The 24,776-nt window shown below is 46.2% G+C and overlaps 1 protein-coding gene across 1 annotated transcript in view; it reads right to left on the bottom strand.

Annotated features, from left to right (window-relative positions):
* Window positions 1-13,525, bottom strand: part of AGBL1 (AGBL carboxypeptidase 1) — a 325,674-nt gene extending 312,149 nt beyond the window's left edge. The window contains exon 1 of the mRNA XM_054169235.1: window positions 13,348-13,525. Coding sequence (XP_054025210.1) covers window positions 13,348-13,398 — 51 coding nt within the window. The 5' untranslated portion in view covers window positions 13,399-13,525. The remainder of the gene's footprint in view (window positions 1-13,347) is intronic.
* Between the last annotated feature and the right edge of the window lie 11,251 nt (window positions 13,526-24,776).

The raw sequence follows: 24,776 nt of genomic DNA, 5'->3' as shown, positions 1-24,776 counted from the left end.
CCCCATCTGCTGCAGTTCTCTTTTCCCCTGATGGTGGAGGAGCGGCATGAAACACGCTTCTATCTTCCTTTGTGAGATTTTATGGGTGTCAAGCCAGAGAATGCTCTGTCTTTCAAAGAAGTGCATTTGGTAATTAACAAAGCTGTTAGGTTTTTTTTTCCAAGCAATAGCATTTTTAAAAGTAGAAGTGTGGAAGATCTTTGGAAGGCTTCCATGTGTACCTTTTCTGTTTAATAAAACCACGGGGTTTGAATGCCATGTGAGTGTGTGCATGTGGAAACAGCTGTAATGAAGATGCTACTTCATAGAATCAGAGAATGATTGAGGTTGGGAAAGACCTCTAAGATCATCAAGTCCAACCATCTACTCATCACCTTCCTGACAGATAGACTATGTCCCAAAGTGACACAGCTGCTTGTTTTTTGAACACCCTCAGTGATGGTGACTCCATCACTTCCCTGGGCAGCCTGTTCCAATGCCTGACCACTCTTTCAGTACAGAATTTTTTCCTAATATCCAATCTAAACCTCCCCTGCCACAGCTTGGGGCCATTTTCTGTGATATTCCTGCTTGGGCTTGGCCTGACAAAGCCACGAAAGTCCCTAGGGCGCAGGGGGACTGGCCTGGCACTTGCCAAGGATAATGCTGTGTCTGAGCTTCTCTCTGTATTCCACTGCTAACACTCCCATTTGCTACACATCAGTTTGACGTTGACTTGGAGAGGCTGCACAAAAGGATCACTGTAAGGTATATTCTGGTTTAGAAAAACACCAGCCCTTTCTCTTGCCAGGACAAATGTCCTTATGTGCCACTCTACCCCACCTTCACAAATGCTTTCTAGAGTAGCAATGAAAATGCCCTTAATCAGTCAATACTTAATAATGATGATTGAGGTATGGGTAGTGGAGAAAAAAAAACACTAATAACTATTGTTAGTCACAGCTTATTTTCTTGAGAGATAGAACCTGAAAGTGAAAATGATGAACCTATTTTTACCATCCAGCCTCAGTGAAAAATCAAACAACAAACAAAAGCCGGCAGCCACAATGAATAGCAAACACTGTTTCAAGATTATTAATGATTCTAAGTATTATTACTTCTAATGTAAAGCAGAATATCTGTTTAACTGCATTGCTGGGACCCATCTGTCTAGATTTAAACAGCAATCTCTTCAAAGCAAAGCCCTCAGTCCTCGGAGAAGGCTGCCAAGCTTTTAAAAGGTGTGACAGGGCTCTGTCATTTTCCATCCTGGATGTAACAAAGTTTTTTATTACCTTTAGTCTACACCCTGTGCAAGACACCCAGCAAGCCAATGCTATCATATTAAAGAGAGAGATGTTTGGGGCTTTATTCAGCCCTTGTTATTTCGATTCAGAAGCTCAGAAGCACTTGCAAACTAAGTGCTGGTCAGTCAAGCTAAAAGGCATTTTATTAACTCAGTAAATGAGCCCACTGCAGCTTTTTTTTCCTCCAAGAAAATGTGACAGGAGCTAAATTTGAAAAAATGAGCTCACTGTCCTCTCAGAAGCTTCTGAGCTGAGATCCAGGCTAATGTAGATCAGGAGCATTGCAAGTGAGAGATGAATGGGTGTTCTTGCTCCTGCTGATACCCTTCTCTGAGCAGCCAAACTGTGGTGCTTCTGTAGCAGAGCAAGCTTGGACACTTGCTGTGCCCTCCAGTGTCTGAGGGACAGCATTGATCCAGGACATCCTCACCCAAGGAGCATGGTGTCCCCTCATGTGCCACCCTCTACACACTGCTTAGCTTCACTCCACTGAGATCTCCTGTAGGATTCACCAAAGCAAACTCAAAGGGCTGTCCTTCCCAAGACGCTGTCACAGGCAACAGGCTCAGCATGTGCCGGCATACGAGTCTTGGGAAAAGAGAGGGCATCAGGCAGGAGCCATGTGCTCCTCTGCTGCTGGCACAGCACTGGAAAGGGACCTCTGCTCTCTCTAGAGGTCCATTCATATCTCACTGAGACATGAGCAAATGCAGTCTTGGTGCCACAGTGGACCAGCCTCTGGAAGAAAGATGAATTCTTCAGTGGATACCTACTAGAGACCATTCTGTGTCAGTCTACCTCTATCTGCTGCCAGCCTGGAGAAACTACCACAAACTTATTAGGTCCCTTTTTATTTAAGTGTCTTCTCAAAGAGACTTACTGGTGTAATAAGGTTTTGCAAGGATGTAGCTGGAGAACTCAGCTAGGAAGATTTCCAACTGTTTGATCATCCAGCCACTCAGATGATCACCTATTAGGCAAAACCCTCCTGAGTTTGCAGGCAGTGAGGTACAGCTGCTGCTCTGGAAACTTTTGGAACAAACTGCTAATAAGCATGGGGTTTTTTTTTTCCTGAGAGAGCAAATCATTTTAATGCATCTCTGCTTCCAGCTGTCCCTTTGAAATCCCTGTGCATTGTGGGGAGATCAAATGCCCTTAGCCCTATTGGAAGAGAGATTGTCAAAGAAAAACACAGTCAGACACATATTTGCTTTCTCATTTGTCACCTCCAGCTCTCCCCCCAACTTGAAGAACTTCAGCATGGGGCAAAAAGCCACTCAAACACAGAAGATTTTCCCAAAGAGGAGGCCAGATAAATCAGGGTAGCAGTGCTGCTTTCCTCTAGCCTCCCCAGAGACTGCCTCCATGTGAATGGCACTGATTTATTCCTGGAAAAACTGAAGGTTGAGAGAGGCAGTTCAGTTTGTCCCTCTGACTTCATCAGATCAGAATTTTAATCGTAGGGAAAGGTCAGGTGCACCATCCTCCCTCCTCCCTTCCTTTGCAGTGCAGACAGGTGGGCATTCACCATGCCAAGCAAACCGCTTATGGAAGGATCTCTTATTCTCCCTGTCAAACCCCTGCTTGCCAGGTTAGCCCTGAATAAAATGGAGAGCCAACTTCACTGTAAATCAGCTGCTTTGGCCTTTCAGGAGGTATTCCACAAAAAAACCCACCCAAAACACCAGAGGATGGCAGAGGACAACAAGCATTGCACTGATTTCACTCAGGCTGTGTGAGTGTAGATTGCTCATAGAGCGAGTTTTACCACCCCTTGCTTTGGGAAGCTGTGTGAATTGAGACTGCCTTTGCCCTAGCTTGACAGATGAGTTTTATCTCCATTTACTGAGCACATGGAGAAATCTGGAGGCACAGACATTAAAGAATTTTGATGGAATCTATAACAGTCCTGAATAAAGCCCAGGAACTCCTGCTTTAGTCATCAACACACCACCATTCCCTCGTTTGAAAGGAAGGGAATAGGTAGCAGAGAGTGCAGTGGAGCAGGTGGGCCCAGGGGAGAGGAGTCTGGCTCTGTATACTACAAGGATCAAATTCCCACTGGGCCCAGTGGGAAGCCTCTGCCTGTAAATTACACCAAAAATTAATGTGCATAAAAGGCTTCACAGAAGTTGATCACAGTAAAACACAATGCTGTGGAGCTTCCGTGTTTGCAGTGTCGGAAAATGCCTGTTTCGGTTTCAAAGCATCCCTTGTTGAAAGGGGGTTGGGGGGGGTGGTGGAGGGGGGAAGCCAAGATGTCTTTGATAGAGCAGTTATTTCCCCCACAGGACTTCTGTGTCAGAAAATTACTCAGTTTCTAATAAGAATCATCATGAAAGTTTTGCTGTTCTCATTAATTCCACCTCAGCCTACAGCATCTTTTGAAAATAGATGCTTCTGTTCTTCCAGGAGAACAGACAATGAGGAGAAGGGGGGGAAAAGAAAGAAAGAAAACAACAGCTTTGCCCTCTAAACCCCCTAAAGGGAACTGAGCTTTGGCCATGGAATCTCTTGTCAAGTAGATGTTATTCTATCCATCGATGGCCAGTCTAAAACATTAATTCTCTTTGCTTTTTATAGCTTAGTAGGTGCCTCTGGCCAGTGTTATCTTTGCTCTCTTTGGAAGACATCTTATGAAATCAATGACAAAGTCTTGATTTCTGAAGCACTGGTTTCTGCAGAGGGTGGGTCTCTACTCAGTAAAACAGAGGGCATAACAACACCAGAGATCAAAGGACTTACTATGTCATGGGTATGAATGGCTCTCCACTGACCTATGGAAGAGAGTGAGCAGGTTTCTCTTATTTTAAGGGGCCACCTTCATCATATCAGACTTTTCTTCCCAAATCTGTACTAAGATAAATTGCTTTCCCTATATGAAAAGGCAAAAGATTATCCACTTCTTGGAGATTTGAGTCTTCACCCAAAGCATGTCTCCAGACTGTGTTTGTGTCAGCTTCTCACAAAGGTGAAGCAATGGGGGGTTGGAAAAGGCAGATTTTTAAATCATTGGGTTTGTTATTATTAGAACAGGAAACACCTACAAATATTGGAGGGTGGTTTGGACCCATGATCATGTTCAATGCAATTTTTAATTGAACTTGCCTGGAATTAACCTGCCTCTTCTAAACCAGCAGCACAACAGTGCTTTCTTTGGCACACACACAGCTTTCAGGGTTGCAAGCACCGATGACCTACCAGCACAGCACCTCAGCTGGGCAATTCAGTTGTACAAGAATAAACCTTATGGCTTCCTCCCCCCAACACTCCTCACCTTCTGCAGCAGGTTTGGCAATAGGGAAAACTGAGGCTGTCTCATAAGATTACTTTGCACTGTTCCTGTTGTCCATGAGGATGGTTGCAGCTCCCTTTCAAGAAGCAGGTCAAGCAAATTTCCAGTCGCATTAGAGAATTACAGAATTGTCAGGGTTGGAAGGGACCTCAAGGATCATCCAATTCCAACCCCCCTGCCATGGACAGAGACTCCTCACACTACAGCAGGTTGCTGAGAGCCACATCCAGCCTGGCCTTAAAAACCTCCAGGGATGAGGCTTCCACCACCTCCCTGGGCAACCTGTGCCAGTGTCTCACCACCCTCATGGGGAAGAGCTTCTTCCTCACATCCAGTCTGAATCTACCCATTTCTAGGTGTGGTTTTTTTTCCATTCCCTCCAATCCTATCACTCCCTGACACCCTCAAAATTCCCTCCCCAGCTTTCTTGTAGCCCCCTTCAGATACTGGAAGGTCACAATAAGGTCTCCTCAGAGCCTTCTCTTCTCCAGACTGAACAGCCCCAACTCCCTCAGTCTGTCCTCATAGCAAAGCAGCTCCAGCCCTGTAATCATCCTTGTGGCCCTTCTCTGGTCACCTTCCAGCACCTCCAGATCCTTCCTGTAATAGGGGCTCCAGGTGGGCCTCACCAGAGTGGAATAAAGGGGGGAGAATCACCTCCCTTGATATTCTGGCTTCACAATCCCCTGGAGACCAAACTCAGCCTGCTTTGCCCAAGAATCACAGATCCTCATCCATTCCTGTGGAGATGAGCAACATGCAGAATGGCCCAGGCTGATGGATCAGCTCTTCTATCCTATGGCCCATTGAGGCTTGTGGGCAAACAGGTGCAAATAGACTGTCTGTGAGGCAAGTGCTTATTAAAAGAACAGGGAAAGGCAAGAGGGAATTATTTTCTATCCTGGTCTGGTGAGAATAACATAGTCACGAGGCTGGAGTCTGACAGAGCCCAATGACAGATGTGGGCACATGGTATGGCTGTGCACTTAGGATTTTCAAAGACATGTGAAAGCCTCAGGTGTGCTTACACCAACCCCAGCATGCACAGAAGGTGGCCACCTCTCCCAGAGTCATGGCTCATTCCATCAGGAGCTACTAACCAACACTGCCCTACTTCTGCTCTTCCCACTGACCCCTCCTGGAGCCCTGTGGAGGCAGGTGCTTTTACCTGCTCTTCCAAAAGCATAAATCCTCCCCAGAGTTCATCACAAGAGTAGTGATGATACTTGTTGTGTCACCTGTGCTGGCACAAACAGCAATGGTCACACACAAAGGCAGCATCCCTATGATAGCAACAACCCCAGAGGCAATTTTTCAACCCTGCTATCCCAGGCCAAGTGACACAAAATCCCTTCCCATGTCTTAAATTCCTAGTACATTTATGAAATGGTTTTCTCCCTGCTAATAGACATCAGTAAAAGCTCTGCTGGTATCAACAGACAATTCTGAAGTTAACTGTTATCAGCAAGCACATATTTTAATGCCAGTAACTTTTTTTTCCGCCCCCTTCTCTTTTTGCTACATAACTTTAATAACAATAACCTTTAATTCAAAGATGCCCATGAATATATTCTCCACCAAAGACACTTTTTTTTTTCCCCCCCATTATACATAAAAGCCAAGAGGTCTGGACTCAAGCATCAAGCAGAAAAATGTGCTGCAAAGACCTCTGAGCCACCACAGGAAAATGCAGCATAATATGCTGAAAACAAGATTGTGTTACACAAAGCAACACAAGCAAGAGCTATTCAAGCAAACACCTGCCTGTGTGAAAACATCTCTTCATATATCTCACAGAGGGAAATTACTGAAGCCTGAGAAAAGGAGAAAGAAGAATTTTTCCCTTGACATAAAAATATTGATGTCTTATATCACTAAATTTGCAGATTTAGTTGTATTGATGTCTAACAGCCAAATGGGATCTGCCCACCTAATCCCCCAGGCGTTGGAAATGCTTTGCTGAGCAGTTCAGGCTTGGCAAACGCTGGGTCCAGACCCATCTTCACGTGGCTGAGTGTCTGCTTGGTGGCTGGTGTGGAGTTGGGTCTTGGGGAGCCCTAATGATGTGTGTCCCTCTGTGTCCCCTTCCCTGGCTGCAGCGCTGCACCACAAGTATGATGGCTCTAAATCCAGCACCTATGTGGAGAATGGCACCGAGTTTGCCACCCACTATGGGACAGAAAACCTCTCTGGGTACCTCAACCAGGACACTGTCACAGTGAGTAACATCTGTCCCTGCCTGGGGCTGCCCTGGAGCAGGCTGCTCAAAGCCATTGGACTTCAACCAGTCTGCCTTCTTGAGTGTCCTGTTTCCAAGTGATTCGAAACGAGGTGGTGAGGAATGAGGAGGCAGGCAGAGAAGTGGGGAGGTATTAATCCACAGGACCACACACATGGTGCCCTCCAAACACAGTCTTTAGCCATTCCTCCAACCCTTTTCCTTCTGATCCTGGAAAATGCCCAGCCCAGGAGCATACCAGCACCAGCCCAAAGACTTGCAGGTGGTGCCCAGCTTGTTGCTGGCCAATATCCATGTGGTAGTGGCCATCCACGTGGGCAGGTGCCCAAACACTGCTTAGAAATGGGCTCTTCATTGCCTCATTCTGCTCTGGTGTCAAGAAATGGTGTTGATGTTTGCAAAGGTTGTGTCTCTTCTCCCAAGCACCCAGCACCAGAACAAGAGGACACAGTCTCAAGCTGCACCAGGGGAGGTTTAGGCTGAATGTTGAGAAGAAATTCTTCCCAGAAAGAGAGATTGGCCTTTGGAATGTTCTGCCCAAGGAGGTGGTGGAGTCACCATCCCTGGAGGTGTTAAAAAAGAGAATGGATGAGGCACTTGGTGCCATGGTTTAATTGATTAGATGGTGTTAGCTGATAGGTTAGACTGGATGACCTTAAAGGTCTTTTCCAACTTGGTTAATTCTATTCTATTCTACTTGTCCAAAAACACACACTATAAAACTGCTTCACATGGGATAATGTGCAACTAGAGTGCATCCAAATAATCCAAGTGAAACAGCCTGGCCCTGAAGACCAAGTCAGGCCCTCAGCAGCTAAGATGCAGCAGCTTTAAAGCATGCCTGCTGTTCTGTTTGCCCCCCTGAAGTAACTGCACTTGGAAATTTCATGACAACTTGTTCTATTTCACAAAAGCTCTGCTTCAGGATGAACAGTGCCTGCTGTCTGGAAAATCACTCCATAGAGCTTTTTGTCTTCATCATTTATCATGTGCTTCTGTGCATTATTTATTGTGCAGAATCCAAGACCTGCACTGAAAAGAAATTATTAATTTAGTCTTCAATTTATATTTTTATTTTTTACTGTGCTGTCACCACAACTTCAGGTTCTGGTTTTTTTGGTTGGTTTGTTGGGGATTTCCCCCCCCCTCCTAGTGTTTGCCTGCTTTCTCAAACACTGATGTGAGGCATGGTGGGCTTATTAGCCATTTTACACATGATTAACTCAAATGCAGTGTGCTATAATCCATTTCTCCAGACATGCATTCATTTAACAACGTGCCTATCCTGTCACATCTGCACTTCTGCAGGAAAGGATAAAAGGATCTCCAGGAACATTCCTGACAATGCCTCATTTGTCTCAAAGCAGAAGACACCCTAGGCAAGAAAAAGGGACAACAGGAAACGGGCTGAAGCCCACTTTGCTTGCTCAACAGAGAAGGTTTTGCTGAGACTCAGTGCCACACAGATTTTTGCTCAGCCCAGCTGTAGCTGCTGCCACTCCGATCAGTCTCTGGGTACATTTTGCACCCTGAGGTCCTGAATTCTCATTAATGCAGTCACAGGAAATTCTGGATAGCCCAACTGGAGGCATTAGCAGAGGAGCTGGCAGTGCACTCACAGAAACAGCTGCAGCCAGCCCAGGAACAGAGAGTGAAATTCAGGTCCCAGCTTAGTTGATGGAAGGGTCCAAGATGTGCCTCAGCTTCCTCTGAGGGCTTTTAGTGCTCTGCGCTGGTTCACGAGAGCGCCAAACTTCAATCGTTGGTCGGTGGCAGGGAGTTGGGGTTAATGCATGGATGTTAGCTTCCTTTCTCCTTCCTTGCTTAGCAGTGCCCCGTGGTGGTGAGCCCAGGATTATAGGAAAGAGCTGTAGGTTACCTTTAGCGTCTGCTTGGACAGGCAAGAGATGACAACCGAGCTGGGAAGAATAGGCAATGACCCTGAAAGCTGAAGTGGGGCCTGCGCTAACTCTGCAGGGCTATTAGCAGAGAATTAATCCTTTTCTTCCATAGTTAAAGCAAAAAACAGGCTCACACAGCCTAAGCAGCCTTGGCAGCAGAGACAGAAGAGCTGCTGGAGCACTCAGTGTGGCCATGAAGGGTTTTCCCTTGAGCCCTGCCGCTGAATGTCTCACTGCCTTAAGTGCACTATTTTCACCATTCCAAGGCTGGACTATTTGCTGTAAGGAATAGGAGGACACTAAGTCCACCGCTGCTCACTTTAGGTACAACAAGCTCAGTAAAAACTCAGTTAATGAACCACATAAAAATGGCCATCTGGTTTTGAATTGATTTTTTTGCTCCCTCTAAAGCAATTCCACTAAGCCCTGCCTGCCAAGCTGCCTCCCAAAAACACAGATTTAGACCCTGAGCTCCTAGATTCCCCAAGCCAAAGCAGTGGGCATCCTGCTTGCTGGGATTTTTGCATTTATTTTGCTCAAAGGCAGGAGCCTCGGCAGCTCTGCTGACAGAATAAGTGCCAGGATGCAGAGGAGACAAGAGTGTTTTGCAAAATACGTTTATACTCACTGTCACTGGAGCAGCAGAGATATCTTCCCACTTGTCTTTAGGATAACAATAGAACTGCCTTGTCAACCAGCCAGCAAAACAGCTTGAAAGAGGCAGCGCAGCAGAGCAGAGAGGTTCAAGTTAGCAAACAGTGGATCCTGTATCTGTTCCCTGCTGGGCACCATTAGAGAGGAATCCCTTTACACAAACAACATCCTCCACTGATACCTAAGATTGTCACCTCTTACCTTGGGAAAGAGCAGTTGGGAACCTGTAGAGTCCAACATAGTAGCACATAGTTTGAGCCAAAAATCTGCCAACGGCTCCAGGGGTTGCCAGCTTTGGAGGCTATGTGAACGGGGACTGTGGCTTCAGGAAGCATGTGAAAAGCATGCTGAGAGCCAACAGGAAATCTGTGATTCCTCAGGCAACACGATGTACACTGCCATGGAATAGAGAGATGTGCTCAGGGCTAACCAAGGCAGGCCAGGCAAGTGAGGAAGAGAGCAGAGAAGCAGCAGGGGAAGAATTGAATTGCTTCTTATTTAGCTAATTGTTTTGAAGATGGAGTGAGAGCAGAGCCAGGACAACCAAGAGTAGGAACAGCCTCAAGGAATTTAGTAGTATGGGACACAATGGCTGGCTTTGGTCTTCTATTGTTGTTCTTAGCAACAAACAGCTGGTTTTAACTAGTGCCCAGATACCTCCTCCTGGCATTAAAATAAACAAGAAATATAATCCCAAATCTCTTTGGGATTTTGCATTAGGAAGCCTGCTTGTGAAATGGAATGTCAGGCTGTTTTACCTGGTTGGAAGCTGCACATGCAGCAGATGTTTAATTCTTCTATGCTGTGGCCAGGGAGCAGGGTGAGGAGCAGACCAAGGCTGGGCTGGTTACTAAGTAGTGCACTGTCCATGTATGAAAGACAGAGCAGAGCGGGATGCGAGATGAGGACCTCCATGTCATGCAGTAAGAGATAAGAGAGGATGAGGCAACGCTATCAAAGCCAGGGGGGTGGAAGATGACAATTGTAGAAGCACATTGGAAGGGAAGAGTCAAGAAGAGAGAGCAAGGCTAGAAACAGAATGAGGAACTCCAGCAAACTCCTGTGAGCTTGGCTCTGCCATACTGACACAAAACCTGAGAGACAAATATTTTACTTAAATCCAGAATTCACTTCTTGAAGCTGCACCCTGTAAGCAATGAAGCACTTTTTACCTAGAGATCTGAAATGTCACATCTTCCCTGCAGTGACATTTCGGTGACAAAATGCAGCTGCACTTCAAAGGCAGAGGTGGGGTTTTGGTTGGTTGGGTTTTGTGGGTTTTTTTTTGCTTTCCACCTCGTCACTTTTCAGAACATCTGCAACACGCTGCATTTTCAGGGGGTTGAGCTGTCTTTGGAGGATCATGCTTCATCACACTTGGAAACAGCTTTGAGGAACTCAGAAACCAAATGTGTTTCTCTCCATGACTAGAGCAGGACTTCAGTTACAAAGAGCACGGTGTTCTGTTTTTGTTACCCCATCCTTACCACAGCCAGGCTGCAAGGCTAGGAGTAAGAGTCCATGCCAGGAAGAGACAGAGTAGGTCACATCCTCAGCTGAAGGTGACAGACCCTGTCTCTGGTGGAAGAATTGCTCTTAGAGTAATCTGTGTCTGTGCTCAAAAGAAAGGCAGGAATTTACCCCACTGTGAGTGACTGAAGGAGAAAGGATGTTCTTATGCTGATGTTCATAAACACTGGCTTGGTGGCTGAATGTTCCCTCATTCCTCACCTGAAAGCTTTCTACACACAAAGCAGTATTGTGTGCTACCAGAAATGGAAAGCCACACAGTAAGACCCTGCAGAGTAATGCAGCAGGCATTCTTCCTGCCCAGTAAAAGAACATGAACCAGCACTGACCGTCCAGCAGGACACAAAAACAAAGCAACCATGTTTTGGACAGCTGGTGCAGAAAATGACAAAGTGTGGAGAGAGGTTATCAGCAAATGCAAACATCAACAAAAGTTATTTTTTCCCAGGCCAGTGCTCTCCAGCTGTGTCCAATGACTTTTGTTTTTAATGACCTGGGTTTTGTTACAGTATTTTGATGGTGAGGTGCTGGCTGGAGGCAGGAGGTGAATCAGAACACACCACTATTGTAATTGGCATCAACCACAGATTTGCTGACCTCCAGCACTCAAACCTCTGCACCTAGCTGAAGATAATACAAGAAAGCCTTTTGCTCTCCTCCAAGTGAATACAGAAACTTTGGAAAGAAAGGTTTTGTACCGAGGCTCCATTTTGTAATCCTGGGGATGAATGCTGTTTTACCTCACAGTTTTACCAGTACCACCACCTGCTTTCACCTGCAGTGTTCCTAACTGTTTCTAATCTAGCTCTCCAAGTAGCTTTGCCAATGAATTGCATATGTGGTTTTAAGCTACAGCTTCCAATTTACTCCTTGTTCAGTTCTATTCCCAAATTTTGCAGAGAGCACCAAGAGTGTTAATGTTAGAGAGCATAAGGAGGGGAAAAAAGAGAACCAAAACCCAGGAGATGTACACTCGGCTCTCAATTATCCAAAGTAACAGGAAGAGGACTAGAACTTCAATACAACTAAAACATGACCTAGTAAAAAAACATGTCTAAAACAAGCTGTAAGAACATAGGCCAAGCAAGTTACAATGGGGGTGGAGGGGAAGCCAGTAGGAAAATGTCCTTCAGTGTGCCAGTTTACCTGCAGAACTCCCTGCAACAGGGTGCCACAGAGGGCAAACCAGGGTTTGCCAATGACAGAAGAAAGTTGTTGAGAGTTATCTAAACTGCTGTTAAAATGTCAAGGCTGATCAGCACCAAAACTACTGTTTTGAAGTCGTTTGTGTATCATGGGGCTTTATAACCTTCTCTATACACCTGCAGATGCTCACAGAATCCTTCTGTGATGCAGGGCTAGGAGACAAGAATCCTTGGGCTGATCCAGGAGATTAAGCGTGTTTCACACAACCTACCCCTCATTTGCTGCTGCTTTAGTGTGTGAAGCTTTGACAACACATGTAGCAGTCAGAGGATGCTGCTGCCTCAAAGGTGAAACTCCCATCCCCTTGGGGCTCTGACCCACATCAGCACAGCTGCACACAGGGGCTGAGGGCACCTGAGAAGTACAGACAGTTAAGCATCTCACCCTACCTAAAAGCTGCTTCTTGTCTTGGGAAAGGAGTTCCTACCCACTCCTCAGGATCAAACGATGGCTCATGAAAGCACGGGCTCCCTCCTCCCAAGAGACACACCCCGTTGCATAGGGTGGCTCAAGCCTCAGCTTAGACATCATCTCCGGCAAGACTGGGAAGAGTACCTCCATGCTGGGAGAAAATAGAATAGAGGGTATCACCATAGGAGGGGCACCTCTTTTTTGTCCCGTGGTCAAGCTTGTTCAACAAGTATGATCCCAAACCAGGGCATTTCCCTTCCCCGAGCTCCTCGGGAGCATTGCCTGAGCACACCCAACTGCAGCACCTCACTGATCTCAGCCTCAAGAGTTACTGTCACTTCTCCGTGAGTGCTTAAAGGTCCTGGTGAAGACAATTTGACGGGGAGGCACTTGCTGCTTCAGGCAGATCTGTTTACTCGCCCCCTGAGCGCTGGGAGCGGCGGCGTGCGCGGCTGGGGCTCGCCTAGCTCGCAGACTGACAGCGCTGGCGGCTCCCATTCATTGCTCCGCGGCCGGTTCCACACCTCCCGCGCTCCCCCGCTCGACCCAGCGACGTCCAGGGAGCCGAGGCTCTGCCCTCAGAGCGGGCTCCGTCGGCGATGTATAGCAGCAATTGCCAGCCTCCGTCTCCGAATAGTGAAACTTCGTTTCATAAAGGCTTTTTTAGGGTGGGAGGTGCAGGTCAGGACTCCTGCCCGCTGATGCTTTTAGAGGCGAGCCAGCAGGGAGCTCGGACGAGCAAGCACAGCCCAACGAGTCGCTGCTGGCGAGTTAAAGAGGAAAACAAGCCCAAGCGCCTCTCTCATTAGTTCAAGCCGTTCTTACCTGGAGGGTGGAGAGAAGGACTTGCAAGCCACTGGCTTCTTGTTCTGCCATGCTGCTCCCCACTGACACTCCCTCTTTTCTAGCAGCAAACACAATGCAGCTAGAAAGCAAAGCTGCCAACTTGCCTTGCTGCTGCTGCTGCCCCTGTGCCGTTTAAGAAACGAAGAAGCTAAACAGAGATCCCCAGACACATGCACACTGTTCCCACCAATAATCACAGCAATGCAACTCTAGACCTCAGCAGGAGAGATAAATGTACCCCCTCCCTCCGAGCTCTCCCACTGTGCCGAGAAGATTAATTCCTATATAAAGAATCCTGGGGATTAAGTAAAGTGCTCAGGAAAGGTCTGGGTGCTTGGTGTGTGGCAGGGGGAGCGAGGGGAGGGTGGCAATAGCAACAAGAAAGCAGAAGAGCTACAAACCTCAAAGAAAGCCAGGGAGAAGGGAGGGAGCACGCTGACTAACTGACAGGCATTCCCAGCTGACCTGCTGATCCGTTCCAGACCCTGTGTGGAGTCCTCTCCCTTTGACTCTGTTCCAGTGAAATCAGAGACATGGAGAAGGCAGAGAGCAAGGGAGATGCCCTCAGTCTTAACGAGCGCTGACAACAAACGGAAGATACACCAGGCGCTAGGGACAGGTGGAGCGGGTCCACCACGGCCCGCAGAGGGTTTTCAGCTTCCAAACCCAACACTTCTCCCAAGCTGCAGCCTCTGTGGCCATGGGTAGTGCCCACAGAGAGGCATCTCATGGCTGCACAGCACAGGCCAGGGAGGAAAGCCACGTCTGGAAGGTGCAGCTTGGGGGAGAACGTGCTCCAGAGGCCACCATAGTGCTTCACGTGTACCTGTCTCTAGTTTAGTCACTCAGAGCCTGGTTCACTCCCCACTACACAAGACACAATCTAGTAGGGCCATAGCTGGAATTCCTAGGAGGGCATGGAATCCACCTTGAGCTTCAGCTGAATAGTATCAAAAGACTTGGTAAACAAGGAGCATGCCAAGAAGTTGAGCAGAGGGTTAGATAAAGATTTTCCAGTGAAATGCTTCCACTGTGAAGATGTCAGCTAATGCAACAAAAACTTTTTCAGGGGTGCACTGATTTCATTTCAGCTTCCTTAACACTGGAATGGAGATGTGGACAGTGGAGATAATTGCTTGATATGAAGACAAATATTAGATCTTGCCTTTCCACTATGGGGACATCAATTTCAGCCTTTTGCCTCTCAAATCCTTTATTCTGGCATGGGTCCTTTTACTAGAAGCTTTTCCCTCTGAATGATTAACTAAGGATTTTTTTAAGCAGTAACATGAATCTTGGTCTTCAAGCACAAAGCAAATGCTTACAGAGCTCAGTACCACGCAGACATACTAGATAGTGTGCACAGACTTTTCTTTGCTGATGTCAATGAAGCAATCATAGGCTGAAGATAAAACCCTAATCTTCTAAGCAGCAGCTAAATGAAGAATAAAAACACTTCACTCTTGGTCAAGGACTGTTCTCATGTGATGATCATTACACTCTGCAGAAGCTTCATTGATCAAGTGCTTTAGGCAAATGGTAAGACGAATCCTCTTCAGCTCAGCCCAGCTATGTGTGAACAAGTGGCACAAGCATGACATTCCTTGGTTTCTGTGTGTGCCAGAAGCATCCCAGGATGTCAATACCAAGTGATAAAGTAAACCAGATTAAAACATTTATGGAGACACATCAGACCTGTCAGAGAGACTATGATAAGCACCACTGATTGATGGACAAGATGGTCTACAGGCAAATAGCAGAGCAAGAAAGGAAGGTGTACGGACTCCTCTCCCAGGACAATTCAGAGATCCTAGTTTTCTTTGGAAAAGTTTGGTTTTAACTTACAAATTCTGCCCATGAAATAGTGTGTTTTAGCTAGAGAGCTGGTGTCCTGCTGTTAGAGCACTGAATTTTGGGCAGCCCATGAGAGCCAGAAAAAATGACGGTGCAGGAAGTACACAGAGGGATCTTTCCCTTGCAAAAAGGATCACCCTAAAGGCAAGGGAAACATCCAATGCCAGCCTTAAATTCTCCAAAAGTTAACACATTTGATAAATGGCTCTGAGGCAAGGCATCTGTGCTGGATTGAACCTTCTTGGGGTCCTCCATGGGCTGCAGGGGTACAACCTCCCTCATCACTGTATGCAGAGGAATCTCTGCTCCAGAACTCAGAACACCTCTTTCCCCTCCTTCTTCACTGATGTTGGTGTCTGCAGAGTTGTTTCTCTCCCACCCTTGATCTCTTTTTCCCCACCCCCACCCCTGTAGCTGTTCTGCTACCAAAAACTTGCCAAGCAAACCCAGTGAAGATCTGGGGGTTCTTTCACATCAGCAGGACTCAAAAAAGCCTAGCAACAGACCTTATATAAAGGGAGAAGAGAACCAAGGGATTGCAGGCACAGTGTCCTCAAATGTGCTGGGTAGGAAGAAGGTGGGGAATGGGGTTTATGAGCAGTGCCAACACACTATGTCTTCTGCAAATTAGTACAGTGACAGAAAATGACTTCAGAGCTAATTAGAATCTGTTTAAAGGAGCTCTTCCACATTGTCACTTCATTCTCATTCTTGTGACAATTGTACCTGTCACTAGAGCTGTGTGGAACTATTAATTCCCTCTGTGGATTTTTCAGAAGGCAGTGAGAGCTGATGGATGTAAGCAGGCAAGAGCTGCAGGCAGCCTGGATGCCTCCCCTACCACACCACACAAACCAGATCTCTCCCTGTTGCATTGCGAGATGATAGGTGAGTGTTTAGCTTTCTGCCCTACATAATCCTATAAGAGGCCAATGTTGTGTTTTGTCTCTTCTGCAAGATCTGGTTCTTCCTCTCCATGTGAGGAAGGCTCAAGAAACAATTGCAAGAATTTCGCTGTAAGTATGCCAGCCCAAAAGGAAGGGAACATCATCAACAGAGCCTGGGGGGGAACTCATCAAAATATTGGGGGAATTAGGTTAGCCCTTTCCCAGAGAGCACAAGAAAGTGTTGCATAACAAAATTATGGACCTTGAATTTAATTTGAAAAGGAGACCCAATGAGAAGAGTGATTAACAGATAAAATACTAAAGAAAGACCCCAAACATGACAGTGATCAATGCAAGAGGTACACCAGAACCCCCTGGAAACCATGATCTCAGCTATAAATCCAAGAGGCTTCTAGTTATTTACCAGTACATAGCCCTTTCTTCCAGGTTTTATTGAATTTCTGATTTTGTTGTTAAGTTTCTCAGAATAGGAAGTGTCCCACCTCAACACAGAGGCTGAATAAATTAGGCAAGCTGCACAGAGAAATGCCAGAAGGAAAGCATACAGAGTCTCCCTTTCCAGCCTTATTACACTGCCAACCCAGGTGAAAATCAGCTTGTTAGTTTATATTGATGTCACTGCTGCTTCCCCTGTGCCCTCAGGTTTGTGTGATCCTTAAACATAATGGAAGCTAAACTCATGACTCCAGCTTCCTGCTAGTGCCAGAGTCAATGTTCTTGTGGAGAGGACAGAGGGGGTTGGAAGCACAAAGGCAGGACCTATGAGCTCTCCACGGATGCTGCACAAGCTCAGACTGATAATAGAATTAACCAGGTTGGAAAAGACCTTCAAGACCATAGAGTCCAACCTCTCACCCAACACCATCTAATCAACTAAACCATGGCCCCAAGAGCCCCATTCAGTCTCTTCCTAAACACCTCCAGTGATGGTGACTCCACCACCTCCCTGGGCAGCACATTCCAATGGCAAATAATTTTCCTTTTCTTGTGCTCCAGGGCTCAGACACAGAGATGTCATCTGGAGATGTCATCTGCTCTCTAGTAAATGTGTATATAGTCTTAACCCATAGCAAAGGGAATATCATTTAGGATCATTTTCCCTGCATTGAAAGAGCACTTGGTCCAATTATTGCCACATTCCACAAGCATATGCAGAATCCATGACCATGGATCAACTGAGGCTAATATATTAACCAGAAACTTCTTCCTATGTTTACTCCACCTGTGAAAGTTTGAAGTTCTCCTCATGGAATTGCACAGCTACACAATTTGCAAGCCTTCACCCAGAAGCATTATACCTCCCAAAATAATAACAACAAGAAATGAATTTTCAGCTACATCCTTCCAATGCAATGCTATAAGGTTAAAAAAAATCCCCCCCAGATGAGTTAATCTGGACATTTCCCTTGTGAACAGTGTGGCAAGGGAAAGACAGAGGTCCTCCACCCAGATTGATTTCTGAATTAAAAGTGGGAAGCCCATACCAAAATTTTATCATTTTAATAACCCTTTCCTGGATTATTTTCACACTTCCACTGATTCCAACACCTCCAAAACAGAACTCCACCTGTTTTTATACATTTGAGCACCCTATCCCCTCACACTGAATGACATCATTTACAAGCTACAGCAAAATTAGCCCAGGGACAACTTAAACACAACAATTATTCAGTCTGAAGAAGAGAAGGCTCTGAGGAGACCTAATTGTGGCCTTTCAGTATCTGAAGGGGGCTACAAGAAAGCTGGGGAGGGACTTTTGAGGGTGTCAGGGAGTGATAGGACTGGAACAAAATTAGAAATGGGTAGATTCAGATTAGATGTTAGGAAGAAGTTCTTCCCCATGAGGGTGGTGAGACACTGGCACAGGTTGCCCAGGGAGGTGGTGGAAGCCTCATGCCTGGAGGTCTTTAAGGCCAGGCTGGATGAGGCTCTGAGCAACCTGCTGTAGTGTGAGGTGTCCCTGCCCATGGGCAGGAGGGGGTTTGGAAATGGATGATCCTTCCAACCCTAACAACTCAATGATTGTATGAACTGCAACACCAGAAACCATCACCAGAATGAAGCAGCCAGCCACAGCCAAGCTTTACATTTCCTGTCTAGAGCTGATGCCAATGAATGCAGAACTCAATTCCAATTTTCAGCATTAACATTAAATGAAGTCTAAATGATTAAAAAAAAAAACAACCAAACCACCACAACTTGGAAACTTGTGAATAATCCTCCTGATTGTCCAAAAAAAAAAAAATGAGACCAGCTTCAGACTCACATTGCACACCTGGTTTCTAATAGAATTATTTCCATTTTTAAAGCAGTAAGATAGATAAGAGGACAGCCAGGTTCCATTAAAAATAGAGGGGAGGGGGAGGGGAACAAAAAAAATTCTAATTGGATAAATTATTCATTGCAGAGCCAGCCTGAGTTTTATGAAATGCAATTGAAATATCAGTGTAAAATATCCAGTTAACTGCCCATGTTTCATTTATATTTAATAGAGGAATGAGTTCCCCTGTCACAATTATGTGTAGCCAAGGAATGTATATATTTTAATAAGAGGATATTGCTTTTTCCTCCCCCATTTGGATGCTTTTTCCTCCAACAAACCTTTCATTTTTCCTGGTCTATCTTTCAGGCACAATGCTCATCGTACATGATTGGCAAACCAAAGTTAATATATCATGGACGTGGAGATGATCTTCCATTTGTGTTGAGGTTTATACCCTTCGGAACAACATCATCCCCTCAAAGCAATTTGCTCATCTACAGTAGTGAAACGGTTAAAAAGGAAGGGGAAACACAATTTATCACACTGCAATTGATTTTCAGCTGCTACTGGTAGTGACCCTACAGCCACTGGGTGGCAAGACAGCATCTTCTGGGTCCATTTGTAACTGCTGGTGTTGCACTGGTTTAACATGAGGCTGGTACTGCACAGAGTGCCTGGGGCAGAGAGAGGATCAGGCAGGTTTAATCAGGGCTTTGCTTCTCTGGAGACCTCCCTTCCCATCCATCCTTTCATTTTGTCACTGTGCAGTGGCATGGCCTGGGGAGCATCAGCTTGGGGGCCAAACTATGGCTCATATTTTCAGCAGCATTATGGCCAAGCATATAGGATAGGAAAGGTCACAACATTAGTGTTCTGGAGGCTACAGTAGATATATAGTGTGCTGTGTCAGGATATGAAACAGGATATTTTCTTGCCTCACTCTTCTCTCTAATGCTGAGAGACATGACGCTGTAGGCTCTCCCACTTCTTTGTCTCCAGGTCTCCAAAGCAGATACCATTAAGGGCATTAATAAAAGCAAATGAAGAGCCCCACTGTACTAACACTAACCCAGGCTTGAACACACATACTGATTTTGCAGCCTAAGCTCAAACATCATTCAGATGACCTCCAGGCATTTTGGATCTCTTTTGGAAAAGCGATGGACAATATTTTGGCAAATCAAGCTTTGATCCGTTGATCAATTCACCCATGAACTGCTTCATAAACCAAGAACAGAAGTGTGCTGACTCAGTGCCATGCTGGTTTTTCCTTCATTTAAGAAACAACATTTTCATTTGCCAAGTAGAATGTGTTTCTCATAGCCTGACAGATCGTCAGATATTCTGACATGTACTTTGTTGGGCTCCTTATTTAAATCGAGTTTGTGAAAAGCCAGTCACATTAAATACACATATACAGCTTTTCTTGGGCAAGAGGAATTTAACCACTTGACTACTGTCAGGTGTTCCTACTTTGTCCTCATAGAGCCCCTTGCTGTGCTGTCCAATACCCCAGATACAGCAGGTGGACAATATCTGCTCTTCTACTGAATGTTCCAAGTAACATCCAAGTCAGATCTACCTGTTGTGTTGTGATTGCTCCCAGGCCAATGGGAGAGGAGTCACCTGCTATGCAGCTGAATCTGTGAAATGTAGGCAGGTACAGTCCCTTGCAGGGGTGCTGAGTCTTCTGGCTGTTGATAGAGCATGCAGTGTGGGGCTGCCTATCCCAAATAGCTCATAATGCCACTCTCATATTGAAGCACAGCGGTAGGGACGTAACGAACAAACAGGGGAGGAGGATGAAATAACAGCAAAAGAGTTAAATTAGTAGTATGGATGCTCTAATCCTCTTCATCAGGTCCCTAGGCAACCAAGACCTCTTGTTCTGATGCTTACAGCTCAGTAAATGTTTCTGCTGGACAAACTTCCTGCCCACTTTCCCCACAGGCAGGTCAAGTTTTTTGATGGCTTATGAAAGGAAACCATTCTTTTTTCCTGCCCTGACAGCCTGGTTCTCTTTTCTTTGTCACTTCATGTGACTGTTTTGTCAGGTAAAAATTGTCTCTGTTCTAATTTAAAAGTATGCAGAAGTGTGAGCACAAAGTGTCAGTGCAAGATGAGGGAGAATCTGCTGAACCACAGCAGTTGTTCTAGCACCCAGTGATCCCTCCCTAGCCAGAGCAGAGGCATCAGGAATAGGGAAGGAGACCCTCAGGCTGAAATTAAATAGCCAAACTAATACCATTGCCAACATAAAGTTGTACCCAGCCCAGTAAATACATGGTGGTCACCATAGTTGGGGAAGCAGTCCTCAGGAGCAGAATAGCAAGCAAGAAAGAAGCAGGATCATAGAATCATTAAGGTTGGAAAAAACCTCTAAGATCATCAAGTCTGACCATCAACCCAGGACTGCCATGCCCACCAAACCATGTCCCCAAATGCCATGTTGGTGCTTGATGGTTTAAAAGCCATGCAGACATTGCTTACCTTCAGACAAGAAAGAGGAATTGACAAAGTGATGCTAATGCAGCCTACCTTAGTGAGACAACTGCTTCCAGGGAAACCTTCTCAAGGATGAAAAGCCAGAGACCAGGATAGCTGGATGCTTGTGAGCAGGTTTCATCTGGGTCACCACTCTCCTTCTGCCAATGGCTTGCAGAGTGAAAACCATAGGTCAGACCTCTCCTGGGAGGGCAATGACCACAGGTTGAAGTTCCTTCCCTCCTCAGTGCTGCACACAGACTGCTGAGTCACACACTGATTCCCAGGCCTCCTCACCACTCTGCTAGCAGCTCACACCAACCAGGCATTACCCTGGAGCGAGGAGGTGTTGGCCGCCATTACTCCATGCTAGTGCACAGCTGCCTCTTATCAGGGAGCTCGCTCTTCCTGCTCAGGACTGGAGTGCCAAGGCATCTCTCTCCCTCTGCGTTTGGCTTTGCATGTTTGTGCAGTTCTGCTGAGTTTGGAAGGCTCTAGGGGGGGACTCTGCCCTCGAGCCCTTTGCCTCAGGGGCTTTGCTAAAATAGCAGTGACAGCAGGCTTTGAACCGCCACTGGCCCTCCTGTCCCCACTCATGGCTGCCACTCATCAGGAAGCTCCCTTGTCCCGCTCAGGGCAGTGGGATTAGGGCACACTCTCACTCTTTCCACTTTTGCTCATGCCCTCTTACCGTGGTTTATGCCACCTCAGGAAGAGGCTGCAAGTTGACCCTCAGCTCTGGAGCCCTTTGCTTCGATGTCTTCTCTAAAGTAGCAGCTACGCCAGGTTTGAGTCTGCTGACGTCCCTCTTGTCCCCACCAATGCTGCCTCAGAGCTGCTGCTTACCAAGGAGCTCTCCCTTCCGGCTCAGGGCAGGACAAGAAGGAAGAGGGGCAGCGGAAGCAGGAAGAAGTGCTGAGTACAGCAGACTTCTGCAATTTATACTGAGTGGGATGTTTATGGTCTGGAATACACCTGTAGCCAATTCAGGTCAGCTGCCCTCGTTGAGTCAAAATTGCTAACAACCTGCAGGTGGGGGCTGGCTTGGGCTTCTGTCCCAGCAAAACCAGGGCAACCTCTTAGCCCTTCAGTTGTGCAGGAAAGTGGCTTCTTGCAAAGAAAAGCACTTCCAAAGACATGGCTCAGCTCCCCACATCCATGAACCTGATGGAAATACTAACTAGCAGCATGAGGTATGCTCACAGATCCTCTCTGTGATTCCAGGCTATGCCTCCTCTAGCCATCACAGGGGCTTTTTCCCTACTGTGATGTCTTTTGCCTTCCTGGAGGAGCCCCTGTAGACTGCTAAAGATGGCTTGATACAATTCCCAAAGAGTTCTCTTGTCAAAGGGCAAACCCTGTGGAAATTGTCTTGGGCAAAAGCAATTTCTGGAAGCAACAGAGCTACTGAAGCTATTGAATGCAGTTTCACAGTTGACCAGCTGTGTCTGAGAGCACAAGCTTTCCAGCTGAAGTGGATAGGGCAATGTTTTTCACACTTTCCTGGCCCAGAGAGCCTCCAGAGTCTACTAGAAAAGCCTTTGCCTCATCAGTGGCTCAGAGACTTGTGTCTCATTTTTACCAAACCACCTATTCTTACTTAAAACACTACGAACTACATCATCTTTGGGATTCCTGCTTCTCTGGTCAACTCATTTTGAAACAGGTCGACGAGTTCCTAAGCTTTGTAGGGTGAGGAGAACAAACCCAGAAAGGGCAGGATTCTAATAACTACATTTCCACAGGAAACCAAACTAAAGAAAAGCTATGTGAGGAATAATCATTCAATGCCATTTTCCCATGCTCTCTGAATAAATCAATAATGCTTACTGTGACCTACCAACGCAGATGTGACACAGGCTCCTCTTGCACAGAGCTATGGTGCTTGCTATGAGCATGACAGAATTCCTAACAAGTCCCAGGCTAGTCCTCTTGTTCAAGCTGAGGCAGCTCATCCTTTTAGCCCTGGATGTGCCTGGCACATTCCCTGGTGTGCTTATCAATGGCTCTTGACACGTGCAACATGCAGTAACTATTAATCCATCCAGTCCCACATCTCTCTCTCAGGGAGGGAGGTAACCATTTTTTTCTAGCTTTCACATTGTGAAGCTGAGGAGGAGTCTCTCAAGGACATGCACAGCATCAGTGGGGAGGAGGCAGAGGGGGCAACACACTGCCCTCAATGCCACCACAGAGAAACTCCAAGTGATTATATTTGGGATTGAAAGAAGAAAACTTTACATTCCATTCAGCTGTTGAATCTTTCTCCCTTAAGTCAAAGACACTGTGGCCAGGTGTGCATTTGTCAGCATTGCAGGCAGGCAGCCATTACTATTGGTGCCTGAGTGCTCAGCTGAACATCTGCACCTCTTTGTCCTTTGGGCAGCATTTGGCAAGCTGCTGGCTTGTCCCAGCAAGCTTCTGTGTGACTCTACCTTGTTTCTGGAGGCAGGCTCAGTGAAATCATGAAGTTTTCAATTCATTGCTAGTGATAACTCACCTCAGAGGCCAGCCCCAATTAAGAGTGACTGCAGAGGTTCATATCTCCACCTCTCTCACTGCAATGCAGAGCCAAGTGTTGATTATCCTTGGGGCTGCCGGTGGGACAGTGCTGGCATCGAGACAGGCTTGGCCTCTCAGGTAGAAGTCAGGACCTTATGAATAAAGGCTTATCCTGGGGGAAGCAGGGAAACAAACACACAGCCAAGCAGAGGCATGTGAAACAAGCTGCCTCTCAACTTCATTAATGTGTTTCTTGCTCAGCTCATTACATGAACCCAGTTCTCCATGTATTTCCTCCAACATTTTATTAGGAGAGGGAGCCTGATGTATCTACTCCACCTCCCTCCCTCAGCTGAAAACTCCTCAATCACTGGTGATTCTTTTTTCAGGAAAACCTTCATTTCATTAAAATTTAATTATTGGTTTAATTAAAATAGGCAAGCAGCAGTGTGAGATGTGCATGGTTTTTTATGGCTGAAGGAGATTGTAAAGTCCTCATTCATTTCCCAAAGTAGCTTCCACACACACACACAAAAAAATGGGCTGCCTTTTTATAGGCCAATTCTCAATGCTGCTTTCAAATGGATCCCACAGCCATTCATATGGATTAATTCAGGCAGTGAATCAGATCCTGCTCATTGGCTGCCTTTCAGAACATACTGATGATGCTCTAGGAGCCCTGAGAGCTGATGGGACTCTCCAAATGATTAATTAATCCTCATCCAGGCTTTTTTTTTTTTTTTCCAGTTCTCTCTTAATTTATTCACACTGCAAACCAAATTTTGTCTTGGTGAGATGGGTCAGATGTACAAGCTTTGTGTGACTGACATTTGCCCTGCTATTCCCACAGGCAATGCCACCAGGGCAAGGTTCTCCTGTACTGGTGAAACTTGTGCTGTGACACAGGAGATAACCTCAAAGCATGCTCAGACCCTAGTTTCTCCACTAAAACTGAGAGCTAGAGGGGTGGCCCAGTTGTAGTTTCATACTGGGGCAACCTTTGGCCCCAGAATGACTTACAGGCAAGACCCTTATTAGGTTATTTTAAAGACATAAAATACAGTGGTGTTCCTCTCTTCTCTCCATGACTTCTCCAGCATCCCTGTCCTCTGATTCAGCATCTCAGGAAGGAAAGCCTCTACACAGTGGAAGATCAGCACAGCACACTAAAAACTTGGCTTGAGTCATATATGAAGAGATCTCCAAATGATCCATGGTAAAGGAGGTAGAAGGGACAACACCACCCTGCAGGGGGTGGAGGTACTTGTGGTAGTAAAAACTAGGAGGAGATGTCCTAGTGCAGTCATGCTTTCCCTCAGAACCAAGTCTGTTAATGGCTGATGATATCCAAGTAGCAGAAGTTGATGTGACCTCCTGACAGAGATGTGAGCATTTAG

This window comes from Dryobates pubescens, chromosome 17, assembly GCF_014839835.1.
Source record: "Dryobates pubescens isolate bDryPub1 chromosome 17, bDryPub1.pri, whole genome shotgun sequence".
NCBI classification, from domain to species: domain Eukaryota; kingdom Metazoa; phylum Chordata; class Aves; order Piciformes; family Picidae; genus Dryobates; species Dryobates pubescens.
The sequence above is the reverse complement of the archived record's forward strand: the minus strand, read 5'-3'. Positions and strand labels throughout refer to the sequence as shown.